Below are 27573 nucleotides of genomic sequence, written 5' to 3' on the forward strand. Positions count from 1 at the left end.
ATAGATGTGTGTAAGCTGCAACGCGTTTCGACCCTCTTGGGGTCTTCTTCTAGGCAGAAATGTATGCTGTTTGTAGTTGGATAAGTCCCCGCCTCCTCTGTGATAGGTTGTTCCGTATGTCATTTGATTGGTGGATACTCCTGGTGTATGCTGACTGGATTATGGGTTTGTCAGTCAAATACATGAGTTGTTGTGTTGGATCATAACGTACATCCAGAAAACATGTTTGGGAAACGTGTTAAGAGCAAGGATTTTGCTATATTATTAAGTTGGAAGCCTTCTGCTGATTTAGAGTCATGGTTAAGGTTGTGTAAATGGGTACTGCGTGCGTTCAGATAGCATGAGTGTTAATCATTAATGAGGACATAAATATTTGTGCTAAAAGGGTACGTACATTGGGGGGCATGTATAGTCGACATTTCATGGCTATGGGATGTGTTATGTGTTTTAGCTGGATAATAATCTTGAAAACTTCTGCTGAGTTGTTGGTCAAAACATTTGAGTTGTTTGTTACTAAGTTTACACATACATTCAGGGGGAACAATCTAGTATGGATAATAATGGATTAACATATGGAACCTATAAGATTTGATTGAAAGTAGAATAGATTAACATAAAGTATACAACCTGGGGTATGTGGTAGATGTTAACAGTATAGAAGCTATAAACGTGATAGTAATGGACCCTTATTAATTAGAACAAGGGATTATGGGAATAGATGTGGTTGGCTGCGGGTAATATGCAAGTAGTGTAGTGTGGGTATATCTGTCCACGCGAAGTGGTGTGGAGGACATGGTCTTGTGAGGGTTCATTTAGGTATATTAAAAACAACTCGGCTGCTGTGACCTAAATTTATCGATTAAGGCTGATTCTGCTAGGATCAGTAATGTTGCTAGTTATAGATAATGGATCGAATTTCATTGTCCCGATTAAGACCCCAGGGGTGAAGAGACCCCATGTTAATCATGATGCGTAATTCTTCTCTGTTGGATCTGTTTGATGTAATCACCGCCTCTCCAGTTGGGTTTGACTGATTTGAGAGCAGTAAAATCAAGGACTGTGGGATCTGACCTATGATGGATGGATTTTGAAGTGCATGGAGATAGGATATTCCCCACAATCTTTCCTGATATTGCGCATATGTTCACTCATCCTTATTTTAAGTGGGCGGATGGTTCTACCTATATATTGTTGCTGACAGGAGCATTGCAGCCTATTGATCATGCCTGTGGTGTTGCATGTCAAGTTTTCTCGTATCTTGAATATTGTGTTGTTTGTTGTGGATTGTACTGATTTTTTCGGAATGGTATTTCTTTTGCTAGAGATGGTGCAGGCCTGACACATGCCACAATAAAAGAACCCTCCCTCATTCTCTCCTAATGTCTTATGTTTCCAAATGTCGGTGAGTGTGTTTTGTTTTAAGGCTGTTGGTACTAAATGATTCTTTACTATTTTGGTTCTAAGATCCTGAGCTTTACGGAATACTACCTGAGGTTTGGGGGGTAGGAACGTGCCCAGAATCTCGTCCCCTAGAAGTATTGGCCAATGTTTGTTCACTATTTTTTTGATGTCTCGTGCTTGACTGTTATATTGGGTCACAAAGAATATCTTGTTGTCAGTGTCTGTTTGACTCTTTGTTTTTGTATTGAAAGAGTGGGCCCCTGTCTGATTCTTTTACAGTTTGAAAAGCTGATTGTACTTTACTGACATTATATTTCTTGTTTATTAGTTGTGTTTTGAGTATGGTCCCTTGTGTTTCGTAATCGTTTATTCTGGAGCAATTGCATCTTATTCTCTTAAATTGTCCTGTGGGTATACCATTTAGCCAGCTGGGGTGATGACTGCTAGTAGCTAAAATAAAACTGTTTACGTCCACTTGCTTGCGGTATATGTTAGTGTGCATTTGATTGTTGTCAATGAAAATGTTTAGATCAAGAAATTCTACACTAGTCTTATTGTATTTGGTTGTGAAGGATAAGTTGTAGTTATTATTGTTATTGTTGATGTGTTGGATGAAGGTTTGAAGGGATTCCATGTCCCCTCTCCAGATGAAAAAGATATCATATATGTATTGTGTCCAGAGGAAGAGGTTTGCGCCAAAGCCATGGTTGGACCAGATGGAATTGTTTTCGCAATGACTCCAGAGGAGGTTTGCATTGCTTGGCACAAACCTTATCCCCATCGCTGTGCCAGTTGTTTGTAGGTAAAACTGGTCTTCGAACCAAAGGTAGTTGTGTGATAGGATGAAGGCAATACTTTTAAGAATGAAATCAGATCGTATTGTGGTCATTGTTGGGTCCTGATCTAAGAAGTATTTTGTGCTGTCTAATCCTTGGTTGTGTCTAATTACTGAGTAGAGGGACGTGACGTCGCTACTGGCAAGCCAGAGGTCTTGATCCCATACTATTTGTGTTAATTTATTGAGTATGCTTGTAGTGTCTTGAAGATAAGATTTCTGTTGTTTAACATACGGTTGTAGGTAAATGTCTAGATATTGGGAAAGAACAAGAAACAGTCACTGCCATCAATCAGCATCATCCATTCATGGAGAGGAGCAGGAAGCAAGAGAATCCAGGAAATCCTTGGCCGCTTGAGGGGTGTCAAAGAAATGGGATTTCCCAGCATGTGAGACTCAAAGCTTGTCTGGATCCAACAGGGCAAAATGATGACCTGTTGAAGAGGCATTTACATATCAGGGAAAACGCTCTCCTCTTTGTAGCCACCATATAAGAGAAGTCCTCAAACAAAATTATTTTGTCCCCAGTGTACAGTAGATCAGAACGCTGGCATTATGCATCCAGGGGCAAAACTTTATCCATGTAGTTGAGAATCCTGCTCTGGGCAAGGGCGATCTCGTTGGTTTTGAAAATCTGTGCCAATACGATGTACACGCTCCACTAAAATAGATCCAGTGGGCAGAACACAGCCCAATTCACGAGGAAGCCAGGTGGAAACCAGTTGCATAAGGTCCTGGGATATAACAGACTCAGGAGGACCTATTCAGTGAACATTGCAGGTAGCTCTAAAATTGCGATCCTTGCATATATGGTAATGCAGCAGGAGGGATCACGCCTCCTGTGCATTACTTATCCGAGCTGCGTTGGCCAACACAGCATCGGATAATCTGTGTAACATTGGTTGGCTAAGGTGACCCATGGGGTCACGCAGCCAGCCACGGCAGTTGGAAGCAAGAGGCCAGGAAATCTCCTTTAGCCGATGGAGATCCTGGCCTCTTCCCTACCCCCAACGGTGGCGACACGCCTCCGTTTCAGGAAATGGAGGCATCGCCACCCCCTCCCCACCCACAAACAGCAGCAGACTGTCAATCACTGACAGTCTGCTGCCAGTCTGCTTGCGGGATAGCAGACCCGTTCTGCACAAGCGCAGAACGGGTCATGCGTCTGCACAGATTCCCAAACACTGCTGAATCAGGCCCATTATTCCATCTGTTCCTGTTCTCAAGGTCCTCCAATTTATTTTGCATAGAAGCAACAGTCTTCTCTTGAATGTTTAAAATGGCTGGGGTTGTAGTTAGGTCATCCTCAAGATCCGAGATCCTCTGCTCTGCCTCAATGAGACGATGTGCATGTTGATTAATTTGAGTGAGAGCAGAGTCTAACAAGTCCTTCAGGGGGCCAATTTCTGGTCTAGCAAAGGGGAAATAATATCCGTTTTCACCTGAGTTTTGAACGACGTGTCAGAACGGAAAGTGGAAGGATCAGATGCAGGATCCCTGTGGCTCCTCCAGATTCAGGAATTGGAGAAGATAGGTTGTCATTCGGAGGTTCTCCCTCCCCTTCTCCTTTCCAACCTGCCCACCTGTGGGTTGTTTGGCCACATATTTCTCCATTGAGGTGATAACAATAAACAATAGCGGTGACGAGAAAGGAAAGTGGCGAATATCTTAAAAGGAGTAGCAGAGAGGTATTAACCAGGTTGTATTCCCCAAGGTCTGAGAGCTACACACTGGGGGGAATTCAATTCAGCGCGATGGTGAATAGCCGCAGAAGGGAGCTCCCGCAGCTCTTCAATTCAACGCGCTGTTTGGGCGGGCAAAGGATTTCTTCTCGCACCACCCTGGGAATGTGAGGAAAAATCCAACAAAAGTGGCGGGCACGCAGCTGTTTGCCGGTTTAGCGCGGCGCTAACAGCCGCGTGCCCATCACTTTAGTCACAGAATGCCGGTTACCACGCCTAAACACCCAGGTTAAGTCATGAGAACCGGCATTCTCTGACTTACCTGCTTCCCAACAAGGCACACAGCGCATTGAATTGAATCGCTGCGGAAGCACCCTCCAGCAGCTATACACCATCGCGCTGAATTGAATTCCCCCTATAGGTGAGATAATAAAACAGCGTGTGTCGAGTCAGATCAGGCTGTGAGAGTAGATCTAAAATGTAGCTGACCAGCCAGCTAAAACAGCAGGGTATGCCAAGGAACAGATTCCACACTGACCTGATGAGAGTACTTTCCAGGAGAGCTAACAAGGATGCAAGGGCACCACCTGGAAGGTGTTATATATCTGGCTGTGTACTGCAGGAGATAACTGTCCCCAGATATGTTCGCTGAGAAGGGGAGGCTCAATGACATTTGGAGGAAGAGGTGTCTGTGTACGGTCACAAGAACAAGTAGCAGGAAAGGCAAGCAGAGACACCCACCTGCTAATTCTTATATTGATAGTCCAAGCACGGGAAAGCTGATGAAGGACTCACAGGGTGGTATTCTGCTGCAGGTGGAAGGCAGGGAGGGAGGTAAGAGGAGAAAGTCCGGGACCCCCAGCCTGTAAGTAACTTGACAGCCATTGGTAGCATCACCCCAGCTAGTAGAAAGCAGGCAGCGATATGCAGCAGTAGGAGAGTCGGGTTTGAGGCCGTCAGCACCGACAGGCATTAGGAAGCAGGCGGAGGAAAGAGAGACCCAGAGATCTCAGCTGGCAGGCAAGATGGCGTATGCGGGGAGCTGGGGATAGTGCTGCTCTTACCTGAAATGATCTCTGATGACCCCCCCTGATGGAATTAGGAATCACCACTCTGGTCCACTGATGTTTTGGGGGGCAAACATACAGAGGGAGATGGAGAGCTCATATGAAGTGCGATAAAAATATTTTTAAATCCTTCTTTTTTTTAAAGTGGAATCATGTATAAAAGGTGGTTCCAGCGCTGCCACATACAGTATGGTTACAGTCTCCAGGTTGTCTTCTATCTGCATGCTATTAACAGAGTGAAGGCTTACATTTCTACCCTGCCATTGTAATATGGCATAAACTGACCCATGTTGATCTACATACTATAGTACATATTTAGGAGATGTTTAGTTCACTTTTACAAATGTTTAACTAGTTTATACAGCGGAATATATTGGCACTAGAGAAGTAAATTACTAGTAACATACCCCGCCTTTGCACGAGACCAATTTCATCTTGCCACAGTCCCCTGCATCTCATAACAACAACCTATGCCATGTCACCACAGTCCCCTGCATCACACAAGTCTCCTGATTCTTACTCCTGCCCCCTGCATTTCATCACAGCATCCTTTATTTCACCACAGCCCCTTGCACCTCACCACAGGCCCCTGCTTCTCACTCCTGCTTCTTACCACAGGCCCCTACATCTCACCACAGGCCCCTGCATCTCACCACAGGCCCCTGCATCTCACCACAGGCCCCTGCATCTCACCACAGGCCCCTGCATCTCGGCACAGGCCCCTGCATCTCGGCACAGGCCCCTGCATCTCGGCACAGGCCCCTGCATCTCGGCACAGGCCCCTGCATCTCGGCACAGGCCCCTGCATCTCGGCACAGGCCCCTGCATCTCGGCACAGGCCCCTGCATCTCGGCACAGGCCCCTGCATCTCGGCACAGGCCCCTGCATCTCGGCACAGGCCCCTGCATCTCGGCACAGGCCGCTGCTTCTCACTCCTGCTTCTTACCATAGCCCCCTGCATCACACCACAGCCACCTGCAGCTCATAACAACAACCTATGCCATGTCACCACAGTCCCCTGCATCACACAAGTCTCCTGATTCTTACTCCTGCCCCCTGCATTTCACAATAGCCTCTTGCTTCTAACTACTGCCCCCTGCATTTCACCACAGCATCCTTTATTTCACCACAGGCCCTTGCATCTCACCACAGCCCGCTGCATCTCACAACAGCCTGCTGCAGTGGTTCCCAAACTGGGTGTGATAGGCAATTCCAGGGTTGGCTGGTGCCAATCAAAAAATATGTGGACAAAAAAAAAAGTGGAGCCCTGTTAACCGCCACGTGACTGAACCTAAGGGTGACTTATAAGCACAATTGACTTCATTTAAGTTTTGCTGAATTTCTCAATAAGCAACTTTTGCCCCAGGGGTGCCGTGGAAAAAATGCTGATACTCTAGGGCGCCGTGATTCTAAAAAGTTTGGGAACCACTGGCCTACTGCTTCTCACTACTTCCCCCTGCATTTCACCACAGCATCCTTTATTTCACCACATCCCCTTGCATCTCACCACAGCCCTTTGCACCTCACCACAGGCCCCTGCTTCTCACTCCTGCTTCTTACCACAGGCCCCTGCATCTCACCACAGGCCCCTGCATGTCACCACAGGCCCCTGCATGTCACCACAGCCCCCTGCATGTCACCACAGGCCCCTGCATCTCGCCACAGGCCCCTGCATCTCGCCACAGGCCCCTGCATCTCGCCACAGGCCCCTGCATCTCGCCACAGGCCCCTGCATCTCGCCACAGGCCCCTGCATCTCGCCACAGGCCCCTGCATCTCGCCACAGGCCCCTGCATCTCGCCACAGGCCCCTGCATCTCGCCACAGGCCCCTGCATCTCGCCACAGGCCCCTGCATCTCGCCACAGGCCCCTGCATCTCGCCACAGGCCCCTGCATCTCGCCACAGGCCCCTGCATCTCGCCACAGGCCCCTGCATCTCGCCACAGGCCCCTGCATCTCGACACAGGCCCCTGCATCTCGACACAGGCCCCTGCATCTCGACACAGGCCCCTGCATCTCGACACAGGCCCCTGCATCTCGACACAGGCCCCTGCATCTCGACACAGGCCCCTGCATCTCGACACAGGCCCCTGCATCTCGACACAGGCCCCTGCATCTCGACACAGGCCCCTGCATCTCGACACAGGCCCCTGCATCTCGACACAGGCCCCTGCATCTCGACACAGGCCCCTGCATCTCGACACAGGCCCCTGCATCTCGACACAGGCCCCTGCATCTCGACACAGGCCCCTGCATCTCGACACAGGCCCCTGCATCTCGACACAGGCCCCTGCATCTCGACACAGGCCCCTGCATCTCGACACAGGCCCCTGCATCTCGACACAGGCCCCTGCATCTCGACACAGGCCCCTGCATCTCGACACAGGCCCCTGCATCTCGACACAGGCCCCTGCATCTCGACACAGGCCCCTGCATCTCGACACAGGCCCCTGCATCTCGACACAGGCCCCTGCATCTCGACACAGGCCCCTGCATCTCGACACAGGCCCCTGCATCTCGACACAGGCCCCTGCATCTCGACACAGGCCCCTGCATCTCGACACAGGCCCCTGCATCTCGACACAGGCCCCTGCATCTCGACACAGGCCCCTGCATCTCGACACAGGCCCCTGCATCTCGACACAGGCCCCTGCATCTCGACACAGGCCCCTGCATCTCGACACAGGCCCCTGCATCTCGACACAGGCCCCTGCATCTCGACACAGGCCCCTGCATCTCGACACAGGCCCCTGCATCTCGACACAGGCCCCTGCATCTCGACACAGGCCCCTGCATCTCGACACAGGCCCCTGCATCTCGACACAGGCCCCTGCATCTCGACACAGGCCCCTGCATCTCGACACAGGCCCCTGCATCTCGACACAGGCCCCTGCATCTCGACACAGGCCCCTGCATCTCGACACAGGCCCCTGCATCTCGACACAGGCCCCTGCATCTCGACACAGGCCCCTGCATCTCGACACAGGCCCCTGCATCACACAAGTCTCCTGATTCTTACTCCTGCCCCCTGCATTTCACAATAGCCTCTTGCTTCTAACTACTGCCCCCTGCATTTCACCACAGCATCCTTTATTTCACCACAGGCCCTTGCATCTCACCACAGCCCGCTGCATCTCACCACAGCCCGCTGCATCTCACCACAGCCCGCTGCATCTCACCACAGCCCGCTGCATCTCACAATAGCCTCTTGCTTCTAACTACTGCCCCCTGCATTTCACCACAGCATCCTTTATTTCACCACAGGCCCTTGCATCTCACCACAGCCCGCTGCAGTGGTTCCCAAACTGGGTGTGATAGGCAATTCCAGTGTTGGCTGGTGCCAATCAAAAAATATGTGGACAAAAAAAAAAGTGGAGCCCTGTTAACCGCCACGAGACTGAACCTAAGGGATACTTATAAGCACAATTGACTTCATTTAAGTTTTGCTGAATTTCTCAATAAGCAACTTTTGCCCCAGGGGTGCCGTGGAAAAAATGCTGATACTCTAGGGCGCCGTGATTCTAAAAAGTTTGGGAACCACTGGCCTACTGCTTCTCACTACTTCCCCCTGCATTTCACCACAGCATCCTTTATTTCACCACATCCCCTTGCATCTCACCACAGCCCCTTGCACCTCACCACAGGCCCCTGCTTCTCACTCCTGCTTCTTACCACAGGCCCCTGCATCTCACCACAGGCCCCTGTATGTCACCACAGGCCCCTGTATGTCACCACAGGCCCCTGCATCTCACCACAGGCCCCTGCATCTCACCACAGGCCCCTGCATCTCACCACAGCCCCCTGCATCTCACCACAGGCCCCTGCATCTCACCACAGGCCCCTGCATCTCACCACAGGCCCCTGCATCTCACCACAGGCCCCTGCATCTCACCACAGGCCCCTGCATCTCACCACAGGCCCCTGCATCTCACCACAGGCCCCTGCATCTCACCACAGGCCCCTGCATCTCACCACAGGCCCCTGCATCTCACCACAGGCCCCTGCATCTCACCACAGGCCCCTGCATCTCACCACAGGCCCCTGCATCTCACCACAGGCCCCTGCATCTCACCACAGGCCCCTGCATCTCACCACAGGCCCCTGCATCTCACCACAGGCCCCTGCATCTCACCACAGCATCCTTTATTTCACCACAGCCCCTTGCATCTCACTCCTGCATCTCACCACAGCCCCCTGCATCTCACTCCTGCTTCTTACCACAGCCCCCTGCAGCTCATAACAACAACCTATGCCATGTCACCACAGTCCCCTGCATCACACACAACTCCCCGCTTCTCACTCCTGCTCCATGCATCTCACCAGTGTCACTACAACCTTCACTGCTGCTGCCCTGCAGCTGGCTGGAGCCCGACCACTGGTATGTGCTGGGAAGGGCAGGAGGATCATGGATGAGAGATTTGTATTGCAGCTACCATAATCATTATCAGTAGGATGATGTTCCATTGGCTTTTGATTTTATTAAATTCCTGATAGCTACAGTATGCCTTCCCCGGCTCCTTCCTGGCAACTGTGATGGCATCAGGGCATCTTCATAGGTTCGGTGGAGGCTCTCACTCTCTGGGCCTTATTAAGATTTAGAAATAGAGTAAGTCAGAGCAAGTAACTCTCTACCTGGATAAACTATGTTGCAATGCAATGAATGCAAATATATACCTGTTTTGCATGTGGGGTAATTTCTGGCAACCTTTGCATGTTGTCTACAAATGCTGGACATCTTAATTTTTAAACTGGAATTAAGATGTCATTTTGAACACACCCTTCCCAAATCTAAATCTCTCTGCACATTTTAAATCTGCCCCTTCTGCAGTGCAGCATGGTTTTACCAAGATGCAGTTACTTGCTCTTTCTTACTCTGGGCCTGATTCAGACACGCTCGCAAGCGCTTGAGCTCGATGGTGTGCTCTGCACACGCGCAGCGGCCACAAGCCCCGGAGCGAGAGAGAAAATCTCTCGCTCCGTGGCTCACTACAAAAGGGGCGGCTGTCGATGTTGATCGACAGCTCGCCCCATTTTGTAGGCGGGACGGGGGGGGTCGCTTCACAAACGGAGGTGTTCCCAAGCGAACACCTGCTGTTTGTGGGCGGCCCCACTGACATAACCAGTGATGTCAGTGAGAGAGCTTCCAGCTCTATTAGAGCCAGAAGCTCTCTGGGGCCTGCGGCCATGAGACCCTAACACAAGGGTCTCGTCACAAGCCCAATGGTCGCGATGGTCTTGACCATCGTGACCATCATCCTGGCCGCTCGCAATAGCTGTGGGTGGTCACCCACAGCTATGCGAGCGGCCAGAAGGCCGCATCAAAAAAAAAGAAACGCGCCCAGATTCAGAGTGAGCGCTCTTTCAGAGCGTCCAGCTCTGAATCAGGGCCTCTGTTCCCAAATCTGAATCAGGCCCTCTGTCTGCCTCAGACGTGATCCTGCTCCAGTCCCTCTCTATGCTGCTGCTAAGCAACAGGGCACATTGCTAGCTTTAATAGACTCTCACTTTACTGTTTCAGCGCTATGGGCAGCTACTGTACTTCAATTTGGCATAAGATTACATTGTTTTCTGTGACTGATTCACTAAAATAGTTACTCCTCAGCTCCTTTTTATTACAGATGAATGGTTTATACACCTAAACCTTCCACAACCAATGTTGTATAGAATAGTGAAAACCCCATCAAAATCCATCCAGTGGTTCAAGAGATTAGGCTGAGTGAATACACATACCCCAGAACCGGGAACTTTATTTTATATATAGAGAGATATAAGTACAATTCAATTGGTCACACCAAAAATTCCTATTTGGTATATTCAGTTTTGTCAGCACAGTCTATTGTCTTTGATTTTAGAAATAATTGCAGTAGGAAACAATTGCACACAGCAAGCTGTTGACGCTGGATGTAATTTAACACACTGCCTACATTAAAGGCTCTGTGGATTTTCCAGTAGTACAAGTCAGTCACATATCCTGAAGAATGGTAAATATAATGTGAGCAAACATGAGCCACAGCCAAGTCGTACAAAGAAAGTTAAAGCTGATATTTAGGAAGTGTTGATTTATGTAGTTAAAGCCACATAGACAAATGATGGTGAATAACAAAAAAATAAAAACTAAAAAGCTGCAGTACCAGTTAGAAACACTAGAGTGCTTCAAAACAATTGTTATTGTGTACAGTTTTGTGTTTTAACTATTGTAACACTAAGCATACTGCAACAGAAAACAGAATAGCCTGTGTTTGCGTCTGTGACAGTTCCAACCACATAATATATTTGCATTTGCAGTCAACCCATCCCCTTACTCGCTTTCCCATTTTATTAAACCACATTTGCCACAGTTGAACTTGCTATATAAAAGTTGAGTGAGCTACAAATATCTTGTCATCAGAGGTTTACTGAGAACATGGAACCTAGAATAGGGGAAGGAATAACTGTTGCAGCCAATAAAATCACTGGTGTGTGCAGTTATTCAGAAAGCTGGACCCAGTGATTCATTTGTTGCACAGACAGTGAGATTTGCAGATCACTCGCACTTTTTATTGCTACACAATGTGTCATTTTGATATTGCATCCACTGGTCTCAACTGTGTTTATAGATGTCATCAATGTTCAGCTGCTGATAAAGATGAGTACAAATAGAAGGTCGCTAGGGGTTGTATTTTTCCAGACTCTGTTATAGACGAAGGTGGTCCTACTTCTTTCCTCTCCAACATATCGACGCCGACATCACTGCTGGAATCGCACCTCGGAATGCCTTGTGAACGACATTCTGGAGCACACGTGCCAAGTATCAAAGTGCTGCTCTTTGCAAGTGCAGAGTCAGGGGCGTTTCATGAGAGGAGGGGGCCCGTGTGCAGTCTCCATAACGGGCACCCTCCTCTCAGTCCGGCGGCTGGCAGTGCACTGAGCGTTGCGCCGCACTGATAGACTCTGGGCATTAGAGTGTGCCCAGAGTCTATAGCACATGTGCAGGTCACCAGGAAAATGGCCGCGGCTGCCCTTCTCCCTGTACTGCGCATATGTTAAACAACGGGAACTTTCCATTCGTTTTTACAGCGATGAACCTGGCGCCGATGTGGGACTCCAGAAGTATAATATGGGTGCAAGGAGTGCGGTGCAAGCCACCCCGGACCCGGGGGCCGTGTTCCCATTATAAATGTGCCCCTGTGCAGAGTACAGCTGCAGTAGTGGTATGTGGGCAATGAGCATAATAATGAGATACATGGAAAGGCAAATCTTTAATATAAGAGTGTTTACCCAATGGTAGCAAAGAATTGCCTGCGGCACTTACATGCAGTGTGTAACCAGTGTTTGTACCTGCAAACCTGAAGTACAGTATATTCCATTGTCCTCCTTGCATTCACCTGCAGGATATGAGTATGGGGTCATTGGAAACAAGATGGAAATAAAAAACTAGTACAGAGCAGACATGATTTTTAACATCAGTGGGTAACTGGCCTAAGGGGAGAGAGAAATTATTATGTGTGACTTTGATAACAATACATATAAGATTATCTATGGAACTTAAAACATAACTGTAATTTTGAAATGTAAAGAATAAATTCATTAACTGTAGTTTTAATGCCCCCGTTTTGACTAGTATTTTTGCCCTTTGATAAATCAGACTGTTATAGAGAGAGCTACAGGAATGTTTTAGTGCCAGAGAATATTTAGCACTTGATAAATATGGAGGCCCATTAAGTCACTAATTTGACTGTTGTTTTATAAGAAGTCAAAGTACACATCTCTACCCTCAACAGCACAATGCCGGTATTCTAGAGCTGGACACATCATGAGACAGTTATCATATAAGCTTATGCTGCCTGCTCTGTGCAAGAAAATGTATATAAACACAGTGCTGCCTTGGCTTATAAATGCACCCTTATGCTGTTAGCCTATGCACTAGTGTGTGTAGCTGGTCATATATCACTATTACTGTAGCTGTGTTGTATTCAGAACTGCCAAGAAACCGGATGGATCCCGGTACTAGTAAAACATGGCCAAGGATGGGAGCTTGGCAACGCCCTATTGTGGTACCCTCTGCTGAAGCTGGGTGCGATGGCAGGCACTGGGATGGGCATGGCCGCACCATCTGGCAGGTCAGGTCTGAGAGGCCTGGGCCCATTGCAAACACTCCCCCACACACCCCATCAGCGCCCTGGAGAAGATGGGGCTACTTTAAAATAATTGATGTGAGGCCCCTGTATAAATGATTAATGCCCCTGTATAAAACTGTTCATATAAAAGAGAATGTTGGTTACACTGTGCATACAGCTTGTTTCTGTAACCTCTAGGAATTTCACAATGTGCCCTCAAGTGTCCATACACCCATACAGAACTATGCTGTCATGTAACAAAATCCACCTCTCACTGAGGAGAAGCCATTGAAACAACATTTCAAGTACCAGTTACAATGGTCCCAGTGATAGAAAACCAGCATTAATGGCCTCACTTTACAATCAGTCCTACTCTACATCAGGCACTCTTCATTAACATGCAGAAATGCCACATATGTGTCTTTCATTGGATTGCATAGCTTGTCTATTGTAGTTGCATTGAATGACGTTTTTTTTGTGTAAAAATGAAATGCAGAAATGTCATATAAAACATCAGTGACTGCGACCACTGTACAATATTTGTAGAAGAAAAAAAATCACATAAACTGAACTGATAGCTATTAAAAGTGTCAATAAAATAATCCTTGTGTTGTTTACGCGTACACTTTTAGGGAATAGGTCTGTGTTGAAGAACATACAGGCAGGCAGATTAGGTAAGGTCAGTATGTGCTGAAGGTCTCATTTGGACAAGGGATTTATGAGAGGTTGGTCCCCAGGATGGGAGCAAAGAGCTCTGTGCAGTTATCAGTATCCTAACAGCCTTTTACTTAGGGTACATTACTTTGAGGGAATCAGTATGATTTACCATGTGGCCAGCGGTTCAAATCACTTCAGCGGCAGCCCGGCAAGGGTGAAAATCCTGATCGGAAATTCAGGTAAGTATCGCTAACCTTTCTAACCCCTCTAACCCTAACCCTCCCTTAGGGGTGCCTAACCCTAACCTCCCCCCCAAGTGCCTAACCCTAAACCCCCCTTCCCAGCAGCCTAACCTTAAGTCTTCCGGGGGGTGCCTAACCCTAACCCCTCCCCCCCATGGGATGCCTAACCCTAAGTCCCCCCCCCCGGGAGCCCCTAACCTAACCCTCACTCCCCGCACCCGGCTTACCTACGATCGGGATGCCGGGCTCCCGGCATAGGTAAAATGACAGGCGTCTGGATTTCGACGCCTGTCATTAGACCCTTGTCGGGATTAGACAGTCGGGATGCCGACGGTCAGCATTTAGACCATCAGCATCCCAACTGCATACCACTTTGAGACTACATGTAGCAATTTCACATTTTTAAAAAGGAAAATTGGGATAGCAATGTAAAGTTAGCTCAAATCATAAAATCCACACATACTCAATTTATATTCCAAATAGGTATAACAATTATAGGACCAATTTAGGAGTGAGTTGTGGGAAAACATGTTTCTAGTTTGAAAAAAAAAAAAATGGACCATAAGTTCCTATATTTAAATTAACAACATATAATAGTAATAGGAGATATCATGGTAAACAATATATTCTACAGCCAGAGGAAATAGGGGGAGATATATCAAACCTTCAAGAGAGATAAAGTGGAGCCCATAGCAACCAATCAGCTTCTAGTGTAGCTATAATTTTTCTATCACAGTCTACAAAATGACCGTTACAAGTTGATCGGTTGCTATGGGCAACTTCTTCAGTTTATCTCTCTTAAAGGTTTGATGCATCTCCCCATTAACTGACCTATGACTGGGTCTGCACACCGTCAGATGAAATGTAAACCCCTTATATGATAAAAAGAAAAACAGGATTGGAGCTCAGCTTCCCACAAACTAAAACAAAATGTTGGGACGCAAAAGGCCACGTGCTTATCCACACAGGACCACACTGTTTGCCAATGGGAAATGTGGACTGAAATTAGGTTACTTTGTGCTAGTCATGCCAGAGGGCCCACTTAACTAGGTACTCACCTATACAATCAGGGGGCCGGCGATCACTGAATATTGGCTGATAATTGTATAGGTGTGTATGCAGAAGCGTTAGCCAATAAACGGCTTAAAATGATCCTGCAAAAGGTTAGATGGAGAGGTTGCATCTTATGAGCCGTCTAATATTCAAGATGCAAAACCTTCCAATCCATTAAAGAACATACACACTGTGCTATTTCTAGCTCAGTGTATACAAGGGTCACACTGATCTGATAAACGCTTCGGGGATCGGAGCGTTTATCCGATCTGCCGAGTGATCAGTACATACTTGCCTACTTTCAGGGAGATTATGAAAGCAACAACTATGAGAGCGGCAGTAAAGTGGGCATGTACTGAAATATTTGAGAGACGTCTCATAAAGTTCATTTGCATCAAAATGTAAATGAGCCCCAAAGCAGTTAGTAAGATCTACTTGATGATGAAAACACTCTGATACTTTTCGGAAAATGCATGTAGCCATAGGGATCATTGTGCCTTATAACCAACGCAGGGAAATTGTATTAATTATGCCATTTGAATGTATATAGCTCTGTTTTTTTTTATATATATATAACAGCTTCATAATGGGGGTAAGGTGCAATCAGGGAAATTGCTAATCTATTCAGGGAGACTCGCTGAAATAGTAGCAGAGTTGGCAAGTAAGAATCAGTGTAGTGTGTACCCAGCTTAGGCCTCACTCATGGGTTATTCGGTAACTTTTAAGGAGATGTATCAAGCAGTGAAAAGAGTGGAGATATGGTCAAGTTGTCCATAGCAACCAATCAGCTTTGAAGTAGCATTTATCAAGTACAGTACATACTATAAAATGATCATACCTCCAAACATGACCCTCTCCAGGAGGAACACGATGCTCTGGTCCTGGATTTCCCTGGTAAGAGGTGCAGCGCAGTTCAAAAGTCAAATAGGGGAGCCACACCAACTGTCATTTCACACGCTGCCAAACATCACTGGCAGTTGGTGTGACTCCCCTATTGAATATTGGACTGTGCTGCAGCCTCACCTCTGGAGCCGCCACCAATCATAAATTTCCAGGGAAGTCCAGGACCAGAGCATTGTGTCCCTCCTGGAGAGGGTCATGTTGGGAGGTATGAATGATAGTTAGATGCTGATTGGTTGCTATGGGCAACATCTCCATTGGTCATCTTCTTCATTTTTTCACTGCTTCATACATCTCCCCCTTTAACTGATGGATCTGGTCTGTATTGTAAGGGTTTTTTAGCTGTGTTATCGTCATGGTTACACACTCAACAGGCCCCTCCCACCTAAATATAAAGAGAACGTCAAATTACCAACCTCACAGCCTAGAAATTTCCCTCAAGATATCTGAAAGGAAGGTCCATTATATCTGGGCACATGAAAGGGGTTGAAAGACATTTTGAGAACATACAGACTACTAATCCATTGGTATACAGTCTGCAGGGAAATAAAGGCTCTGAATAAGGAGAGATTGTTTGCACAGTTTCTATGAATAATGACATTTTATGGCTGTTCCAAGTAAACTCAACAGCTGGCAGGCTGCTACAAATGTGAGGAGTAGAAGAAGGAAAGACATGTTTCATTGAAAAACAAAAGTACATGTTAATATTAAAATACATTTGTTTCTATCAATATGGTTTATTATTGCATCTCCCTAAGGGGTTACTGTCAGTGATAAAAATGCTGCCAATAAGATACATTTCAATGTGGAAGCCTATTTAACAAGTATGTCACAGGAACTTGGACTATTCTGTTATTGCCATCTCAGAGCAATACAATCAGGGAAAAACACTGACAGTACCATGCAGAAGTTTATATTCTAAATAGGTACTTCTGAGTATTAGCCATTAACTAGGTATTTTTCAATCTAGGGGTCGATTCAATTAGGTGCGGGTTGGGTCCTCACTGCAAACTATCACTGCAAATTGCAATTCTACTGTGCGCAACCTCCTGAGCAGGTGAAAAAGTAGGGATATATCTTTACTTCAAGGTAAAAATGTTGGGACGAAGTGCAGGACCTCTGGTACACCCCTCCTAATGAATAATCACACACTGGGGGGGAGGGTTAAATAGCATAATTTAGCCTATTTAGACATATCGGTTGCCAGTATATACAGGTGAATTTCTATCAACAGCTCAATAATGGGTTCAATGATGTGGGACAGGTATGTGGAGGTGTAAATGATGTGGGGCTGGTATGTGGTGGTGTAAATAATGTGGGACAAATATGTGGAGGATTATATGATGTGGGACAGGAATGTGGAGGTGTAAATGATGTGGGAAAGGCATATGGACGTGTAAATGATGTGGGGCATCGATGTGGATGATTAAATGATGTGGGACAGGAATCTGGAGGTATCAATGATGTGGGACAGGTATGTGTAGGTGTAAATGATCGACAGGAATGTGGAGGTGTAAATGATGTGGGACAGGTATGTGGAGGATTAAATGATGTGGGACAAATATGTGGAGGATTAAATGATGTGGGACAGGAATGTGGAGGTGTAAATGATGTGGGGCAGGTATGTGGAGGTGTAAATGATGTGGGACAGGAATGTGGAGGTGTAAATGATGTGGGACAGGAATGTGGAGGTGTAAATGATGTGGGACAGATATGTTGGAAGTGTGGTATTGATGGGTGAGGGGTTTTACAACTTGCAGATGGGAGCTAAAAAACATTGTTTTTTTAAACTTTTTACAAACTAGTATTAAAACACTAAAAATCACTTTACAGACATGTTGTGGTACCCCTAAATGCTGAAATACATTAATTTGATTAAAAAGCACTTGCTTGCTATAATTTTTCCACCATTAATATATGAAAAGGAACCTTCTGTATGGTCCTGCTATGTCAGTTACCACTTTTTCATGCACTTCTTTCAGTTTGCTTTTTGTGGAACAGTCACACAACCTCAGTGCGAGTACCATAAATTGGCATTTCTAATAGAGTCTCACATTTCACTTGAGCGCGCATTCACACGATGTATGCGAGTTTCATGATACAAACTCGCTTTTCGCAAACTCGCTCATAATCATAATCAAATTGACCATTGTGGGGGAGATTATTTATTAAGTGTTATGTATAAAGCGCAAGGAAATTACTTTGCACTTTACACTTTAGGTTTTCTCAGAACCTTGCGCACTAATAAAACACTGGTTATCCAGCAAGAAGACCTCTCTAGTATTTGCTTGCATGCCAAAGAGGTGCGAGCAAACGCATGCAAGGTTATCCTACAGTAGTAACCTGCTATGAGCAGAGCCGTACTTCACACAAGGTTCCATTAGAAGCTCACTTTTCATTTCATTTCACCTTCTTTATCTGCTTCTGCAATATTCAGTTTAGCATAAAACTGTTTTTTCTCTGCTTAACAACCACCTGTCAAATGACAGGTACCAGTTTCCAGAAGGGTTAACCTTCCAGTTTACAGATGGGTAGAGACAGGGTTATATGTACGCCAGTCTTTGTAACTGGCATCGCAACGTACTTTGCACCAGAATATTTTAGGCACTTGTTAGTGATGAGTGTGCAAAGTTTGGAAGAAGAAGCTCGCTTTGTAGGCGGATAATCAGGCATTGAAAAAGACTGACCCAATAACATGGACACGTGTCCTATTTAACAACTGGTGAACGGCCCAAAAAGAAAGGGGGTTTGTTTTGGAGGCAGCATGCAAAGCTTAATATCTGTGCTGAGCTCTGTTGAGGAGGACAAAATGTTACTCTAACCACTTGCAAACTGTGAATATATTACAGCGGGGAAAGAAAGGGGTGATAACAATGTTCTGTCAATGGCCAATTGTTCCAGTTATGTGGGATGAAGAATGACTGGAATTAGGTTTTTGAGAGAGAGAGAGAGAGAGGAATGAGGCAAGTAAGAAATAGTGCACTTGGACTTCAGTGAGTTAAATAAACAGGATCTCTCTCTCTATCCTTGCAGAACATAGATGATAACAAGCAAGCTGCTGTACAGGAGCAAAGCTCGTCTGCAAGTGTGTCAGCCAGCCCGGAGACCATTTCAGCAGCCACACAGACCACAGCTCCAGAGATTAACCCAGTCATGAGTTTCTTTAAAACACTGGTAAGTTTCAAACTATTATTATTATTATTTTTTTTTAAATGTAGATTTATACAAGTTCCCTTCATTGAAATTCTGCAATGCATGTTGTAAAATAAGACTTGTAGATCTTCCTAAATTTAGTTGAACAAAATATCCATGTACGGTTTACATAATCCCCAACAAGAACACTTAACTAGTCTAAAAGGCTTGCAATCAAACACTGAGAAAACAAATAAGATGCATCCCCTATGGTGCAGCCTTTCGTGGCCGCCCAAATATCTGAAAGTGACACAAGATGTATATATACAGTACTAGCTTCCTTTTGCACCACTATTAAGGCTATTTAGCACTTAGGGGTCTTTACTAAGCCTTGGATGGAGATAAAGTGGAGAGAGATAAGTATGAACCAATCAGCTCGTAATTGCCATGTTACAGACTGTATTTGAAAAATTATAGTTATGAGCTGGTTGGCTGGTACTTTATTTCCGTCCACTTTATCGCCATCCAAGGCTTAGTAAATAGACCCCTGTATTTGTAAGACTTAACATTTGAACCTAATAGATAAAATAAAAGTAATCTGGAACTAATAAGGAAAGTTTTACTCATTGATATGAATTAGCATACTTTGTTATGTGTAATGACAGCTTTGTAGATCATTGAGATGTATTCGATATTTTTATTGACATGTTTACTTTGTGTATTATTGAACTAGCACACTGGTGTTTCTATTTACATTCATATTTTATGTCCAGGGAAAGAAGACTGTGTAAATATATGTTAGTGCTGGCACATTAGAGACACCACACACTCTTTTGTCTCCCTCTGTGAGTATTTTGTAAATGGAAAAACAATTAGCTCTTTTATGAATGCTGAAGGAATGGTATTTTATTATGGGTGATATTTTTTGTTTTGGTTATTTTTTTAGATATATTATTATGAAACTTGTACACTGGCAGTGATTGTCTTTTTAATCATATATTTGGAGCTGAACCGATCACTTTGTTTAGTAAACAATGAAAATATGATGTCATCACTCAGTGTCACAAGTGTTTAGAGTTGATGCATGTATTTTTTGGGGCACTACATACTATAACATGCTTAGACAACCTGTTGTCACAGTATGCCCAATAATCTCTGCACTAGAGGTTTTTGTTTAACGTAAAAGAGATGATCTTGGTACATAATAAGTGTAAAGTCAATGTAACATCAGTATACTGTATCATGCATTGCATTGCATTGCAATATAAAGCTTAGCAAGTGCATTACTGCATTTGGCCATAAGGGGCACTGCTTCAATGCATTCTATGGCCACCATTTCTTTTTACTTGGTCAGTGAAGCATTAGGCAACACAGAGCAATAAATTGATATAATAAATAATTTATATTATAAACATTTAATTATATAGCACCAGCGTGTTCCATTGCTTTACCCATATGTCTTACTGAACAGAATAGAACATTAAACTGACATTTAAGTATATCTGCCAAGTGAGCAGTTTTAATTTGAAAATAATTTATGTAGCCTAGTAATTAGTGTTTTCATATAATTTTCATTTTTGATGAAATGACGTTTTTATAAAGCAATATATTTCTAGGACTGTTTTTCAACTTTACCTCACTGGCTGGTATAGGTTTAATTTTGCCACTTGCCATACATTTGTCACCTATCTACTTTCAAATACGATTTAGATGTCCATGCTGCTATTTGTTTTGAAAAATGTACTTGTAAAATTTTTTATAACATATTTTAATCAATGTGTCGGCCGCATGTGTGGCCACATTGCGTATCATGAATAAATGAAGATATTCGCCTGTATTCAAAAATCCCCGTATCTATGTGGACACACCTCCCCATCAGTGGCGGATTGGCTATAGGGCTTATGTGGAATGTTTCTCATAGGCTGTGGCCTGATGGGGCCACTAGATGTACATCTGATTTTTTAAAATTTTTGGTCACTCAAATATTAATTTTTTAATCTGCAGTGTAGGGAGTACAAGGCTGTATCTGCCTTGACTGTCCAGACTCACCAGGGACCAGCCCCAGCCTAGTTTGGGGCAAACCCGGCAGTGAGGTGTGTGTGAGTCACAGTATGACAGCCAGAGTTCCTGCAAAGATCAGTCTCGTGAGCCTAAAGCTTGCCACACATCTAAAGATTATCTGTCCAACCAGCCAACTAGTTGATTGGTTGGAATGAAAATCTGGTAAATTATGGGAGTAACTGATGATCAGCAATTTGCTCCTAAATGCCAGAAAATAGATGAAAATGGACGTTCAGACAAGTTTGTTAAATGTTTGATCAAAACAATTTGTTCAAACAACAGTTTTTAGTCCATTTTCCGGCGTTTGAAAGCAAATTACTGATTTTCATTTGCTTTCATTCCTTACCAGATTTTCATTCCTTACCAGATTTTCATTCCAACCAATCAACTAGTTGGCTGGTTGGATGTAAGTTGGTCTAGTGTGTGGCCAGCTTTAGGAACTCTGCAGTGTGCAACTAGACAAAGATTTGGCTGCACCTGAGCATCAGCGCAGGATGAGCTGCATCTACACAAAACCTGTATTTTCAGGAGGTCACAGGACTAACAATCCCAAATTATCCAAAAACAAATGTCAATGTTTTTTAAGAGTCTAACATATATATCTTAACTTAGTATATACATTTTCCTGATTATTTGATAAAAAGAACAGCATGTAATTGGCATATTCATTATCCTAAAAAAAGTGGCATATCCCCAGTGCATTATTGTGCCTCGTTATAATCAACGAGAAGGGTTACAAGCATATAACTATTCTGTTACAGAAAACTAATGACATCAATGTTATTGTATACCTGGCTAATATAAACTGACATTTTATTAAACCAGTGCTATCCGAATACACTAGGAGAATTTTATGTTATATCTAAGCACTTAAAGGCTGACCACAATTAAAGCCAAATAGATGTATGTTTATATGTCTATCTATCTATCTATCTATCTATCTATCTATCTATCTATCTATCTATCATGCAGGTTGTCAGGCATGGTCAATTTATCTTGTATTTATCTAGAACATTATATAGTCAGCTATTAAACAAGGGTGAAATGGCGATCGATGTGCCTACAGTAAGTAATACATCCTTAGGGTTGGCTTGGCTTTATGCCCTACTGAGAATCCGACAAGTGACCTAATGGGGCCAACTGGTGGCCACTAATGCTTTTGATTCCTGGTGGCTGACCACTCTCCAGGGACCAGCCACCTAGTTTATTTGTACCCTCTGTTCATCCTACCCCCTCCCTGTATATTGTATAGTGGTTATTGGCATGCTCTCTGTATTTTATGGTGATCACCAGGATGCTATCTGTATTGTACGGCAGTCACAGCTATCTCTCCGATTTGTATGTTTGTCACTAGTATCCTGTCTATATTGTAATGCGGCCACTAGTATGCTCTCTGTATTGTATGGCAGTCTCTGCATTGTATATGTCTAGGATACTGTAAGTTTTGGGTACAGGTAGTCAGTGGCAATGTTATTTATTTTCTTTATTTTACACTGCCAGGGGAAACGCATTTGAATCTCGTCTACTTTTTGGTAGGCCCCGTCTACAGTTGACTTGATCCTGCCTACATGAGGCCACTTTCATTATATTTTTCCAGGGCCACTTTAAATTCCCTCTCTGCCTCTATTTCCCATCCATCCACTTCTGAAGGTAGTCATCATCACTATAGGGACTGTGTACATGCTGCATGAGATCCATCTGAAATCAGATGCATCTCTGTATGCGCCCATGTCAACATAGTACTCAATTCCACCTACATGCCCACAGACTACTTACCCAATGTGCGAACGCCCAGTTGCTGCTTAGTTATACACATCCAGGCACAAGTGGAGATGTGGCTGAGGTGTGTACAACTCTGAATGCATGCGTACTGTGTAAGAATCGCAAGATCCATCCTCAATACTGACTTCCACACAACTCTGAATAAGGACCATTCTAATAAAATAGCTCATTATTTTTGTTAAAAATAAAGATATACAGCGGATGTCTTTTTTTAATAAAATACAGTAAAAAGAACACAATGTATGAATAATTTCCATTTAAAATATATGGTAGGCTATGTTTTCTGAAGAATAAAGGAACTTCCTTTAATGCTTATTAAGTTTAAAGTCAGAACGTATTTTACATTTTTTTTATTTTATTCTGTTATTGTGACATTGAGAAAATAACACCACACTGAAGTTTAATCAATATTTCAATATTTATTAATTTTAAAGGTCACTCCCAACAAGTCTGTTTCAAAATCTGAAGAGGAGGTGAAAGGCGAGGCTGATGACAAGGTAGGAGGTATTAAAGTTTATGTAGAACTTGTAGTTGGCCTATTAGCGTGGGTTCACAGAGGAAAAACAAGGGATTTCATTTACTGTTTATCTACAAACACTCAGCTGACCCTCCTCATGTATGGTCTGTGGACTCAGGTTTCAATATGTGTATTCATTTTGTTTTCTGCTGTTTGTGTGTGTGTGAGTATAGGCAGTGCCATTTTGCTTTAGTCAATTACTGGAGTAAGAACTTTGTTTAGCTGTGCAACTGTAAACAATTCTGGATTTAGATTTGTATCTGGCTCTTAATACACAGTAAATAGAAATTAATGTTAGGTTTAAGATAACCCGAAATTACTGCTTTTACATGGCATGATCTACAATGTAAATGAAAATAATTTCAGGTTTAAATGGTTGTTCTAAAACATTCAACCAGCTATGCCAACAAGTTGGGTAACCTCTAATAGAACCTAGTGCCGAGTTTGCCAAGTTGTTGACTTCCAGATGCTGAAATCTGAATCATTTTGTATTTCGAATCTAGTTGAGGAATACTTAATATTTCAAAATGATATCACCAAGGACAGAAATATTGGCATTTTAATTGTTATTAATATTAAAGTGTTTTATTATTTATTATTATAATTATTATTATAATTATTAGCCATGATATACATGTCCATTTCTGCTGAAATGTATATTTATTGCAAATTCTAATGCAATTATTTAAATGTTTAGTGACAGATAATGTATAAATGTGTATATATATATATATATATATATATATATATATATATATATATATATATTTTTTTTTTTGGTCTTGCATTATCCATTTGTTAAAATTATTCCTAGTTGTCTTCTCCACTAGGAAAATGTTAAGATGGGTACACACTGGAGCTATATCATTCCGATTTATCCAATTTGGACAAATTGTGCATATTGTGCAATGTGTATCCACGATATGCGTGTTCCTGCGGCGTGCTGCATATCAAACCTGCTGATATCACATGCGGCGCCATGCATATTAATGAAGAACGGAAAGAGTGATAGTACCGCTGTTCATTAATCACTGCTGTGTGTATCGGCAATCATGCGATGTCCATGGTGAAGGCATACCACCCTGAACATTGTCACTATTGCCAGTCGTCTCAGTGTGTACCAGGCGTAAGGCTGAAAAATAATTTGAACTACTACAGGTATCAATGTTCACTTCACAAATGTATAACATTTACTTGTCTCTATTCTAAATAAAGCTGTACACACACAATGCCATATTGCAGCAAGTGTGTCCTGAAAACTACGATACCCAACAATAATTTGATAAAAGTCAATATCATCATTACCAGACATGTTGGTTTATATGGTTGGATTGCAACAGTCGTGCTCTATGCACTGATGCTGGTGAACAGAAACTAGTGGGAAAGCAGATCTCTTTACAGAGAAATCTATCCAGTGAAAACAGAGGGTTTGCAATTAAATTTTCAAAGGTTGGACATCCCCCTTACATACAAACATACATACAGGGCTAGACTGGCCTACAGGGGTACAGGGAAAATCCCAATGGGCCCCACTGCCTGAGGGCCCAACCCCTCTTCTAGGTGTCATGATTCATTCTTTGCAGACATGTCAGCAATCTGTTGACTCCTTGGGTAACTGCACAGATGACCATGAAAATAAATTGGAAGAAGTGGTTAAGTCTCACAATGACCTCATAATGACCTCATCACTCTCCATGAGGAACTCCAGGCGGAGGTCACAGCCTTGAAAAGTAAAGCAGGTGACCTTGAGGATAGGTCACGGAGTAACAATATTAAGATTCATGGCATTCCTGAATCGGTTTCAAACTCTGATCTCAAGGACTTTGTTATGGATCTATTTATGAAACTACTCTCTACGGTTTCTATAACTGACTTCCTCCTGGACCGAATACACCGCATTCCGAAGGCTTGTAACGCACCGATCGGAGCCTCTAGGGATACTCTGATGCGCCTCCGCTACTTCCATATTAAAGAACAGATTCTTTGTGCGGCCAGGCCTTCGGATGTCGCCTCCTCTATTCTGGGAGACATTCAGGTTTTTGGTGACCTCTTTGCAACTACACTGGCCCTTCGCAGATCTTTCTATCCAGTCACTAAAGCCCTCCGGAAAGCCAATGTTCCTTACCGATGGGGTTTCCCGACGAAGCTACTTGTTAGACGAAATGGCTCAATTACGGTGGTGAACTCACCTGATGAGGGTGTCCGTCTTTAGGTCTCCTGGAATTTGGAGGACATTTCCTCAGGGGTTCACAAAAGCCCTCGAATTGCACAGGAATGGTCCACAGCTTATGGCTCTACTTGACATTCAACTCCATGCTTCAACTGTTCATATTAACGTTATCCGCATTTTTGTCCAATTTTGATACTGCTATATTTCAAATCTCATTATAATTATTAGTATAATGTTACTATTACGTTTTTTTTTTTTTTACTGGCTTTATGTCACGATGATTGCTATAGTGTTACCGTTACTGATGTGTTTTTTTTATATATATATATTAGTGTTACAGTAGCACATCTCTCTATCGCAATGATTTTCACGACAATTGCGCTATGTATTATCTATATGCAGGTTGTGTTTACAATACACCGTTATTCATGTATTTTTACTGTTTACTATATGTTTAGTTCGGTATATGATCAATGTGGATCTTTTCTAGTTGCTTTATTATATGGCTAAGTCAGATACGACAGGAGTAATTGTTGTTACTACTGTTTTTTTGGTTATTCAGTTTGCTATATGATTCATTTTAAATTTAAATCTTAATGATTTATGCTATATTTTTTTGAATGGCATGATGGAGGGTTATTTCCACCTCCACATACCCCAATGTGCCACCATTGGCAGTGGCCCTTTATGGAGCTATTTTAGTTTTTTTTTTTTTTGTCTCTATTTTTTTATTTTCTGTTTTTTTGTCCCCTTCACCGCCTTTTTTGATTGCTGTAGCTAAATAGCTTTTTTTTGTCCAGTATTTTTTAACCCACTATCCGGGTACATTAGATATTGTCCAACTGTAGATGTATTTGCTTATGTCTATTCTCATTATAATTTTTTGATCGATAATGGTTAATGTTAAAGGTTTGAATTCACCAAACAAGAGGAGATTAGCCCTACGTTACTTTACTAAATATGAAGCTCACATTGTAGCGCTGCAAGAAACGCATTTTATTAAGCATACTCCCCCTCAATTTTTGAATATTACATACCCCCTTTGCTACATGTCTAATGGACCCTCTATAAAAGCGGGAGTAGCCATATTGATCTCTAACGCCTGTAATTTTGTATTGAAAAATAAAATGGCAAATCAGGAAGGGAGATTTTTGATCTTACTTGGGAAACGAAATGATAAACCAGTCACGATTGCATCTGTATATGCCCTGAATACTAAACAGGTTTCATTTATTAGGAAATTTTGCAATACTTTACGATCTTGCTGTTATGGTTCCATCCTAGTTATGGGGGACTTTAACATGGTTTTAGAACCATCCATGGACAGGTCCTCCACACAGCGCAGTAGACGTATTCATGTGACACTTGATCACTCCCATATGTTCCAACGCATCATTTTAGAATATGACCTTTATGATGTTTGGCGTGCAAGGAACCCTACTATGAGAGACTATACTTTTTCTCTCACGTTCACCATTCGTACTCACGAATAGATTTGGCCCTTTCAGAGAAATGGTCCCTACAAAAGATCAAAAAGGCTTCCATCCTGCCCATAACATGGTCTGATCACTCGGCTCTTAGTTTACTTTGGGATATTACATCCCACAGATCCCCACCTAGGCCATGGCGCTTAGGAGATCAATTGCTCCAGAACTTAGAGACTAAGCTAACCACTTTCCCTATATTTAGAGATCAACAAGCCTGAGTAACACCTCCTTATTCACCTTTTGGTGTTCCTTCAAAGCAGTGGTTAGGGGTTCAGCTATCCAGGCAGCGGCTCGCCTTAGTAAATCAATTAGTTGGCATCAAACCGAATTAGAATCTTGTTTGAAGGATTTGGAATCTAGACATAAAAAAAATCTCTGTCCAATGACAAAATATATCAAGAACTTCTCAAAGTCCGGGAAAAATTGAATGTCTTAACCTTACAGGAAGTTCATAAAACGCTCTTAAAATTGAAACAAAATTTTATGTGCAGG

The 27573-nt window shown here is 43.6% G+C and overlaps 1 protein-coding gene across 17 annotated transcripts in view; it reads left to right on the plus strand.

Annotated features, from left to right (window-relative positions):
- Positions 1-27573, plus strand: part of BCAS1 (brain enriched myelin associated protein 1) — a 158780-nt gene that overhangs the window by 44955 nt on the left and 86252 nt on the right. For all 17 annotated transcript variants that reach the window (XM_088458030.1, XM_088458032.1, XM_088458031.1 and 14 more), the window contains 2 exons: positions 18966-19106; positions 23342-23404. In XM_088458030.1, the coding sequence (XP_088314156.1) occupies positions 18966-19106; positions 23342-23404 (204 nt within the window). The remainder of the gene's footprint in view (positions 1-18965; positions 19107-23341; positions 23405-27573) is intronic.

The sequence above is a fragment of the Taudactylus pleione genome, unplaced genomic scaffold, assembly GCF_031769625.1.
Source record: "Taudactylus pleione unplaced genomic scaffold, aTauple2 ptg000803l, whole genome shotgun sequence".
Taxonomy (NCBI): Eukaryota; Metazoa; Chordata; class Amphibia; order Anura; family Myobatrachidae; genus Taudactylus; species Taudactylus pleione.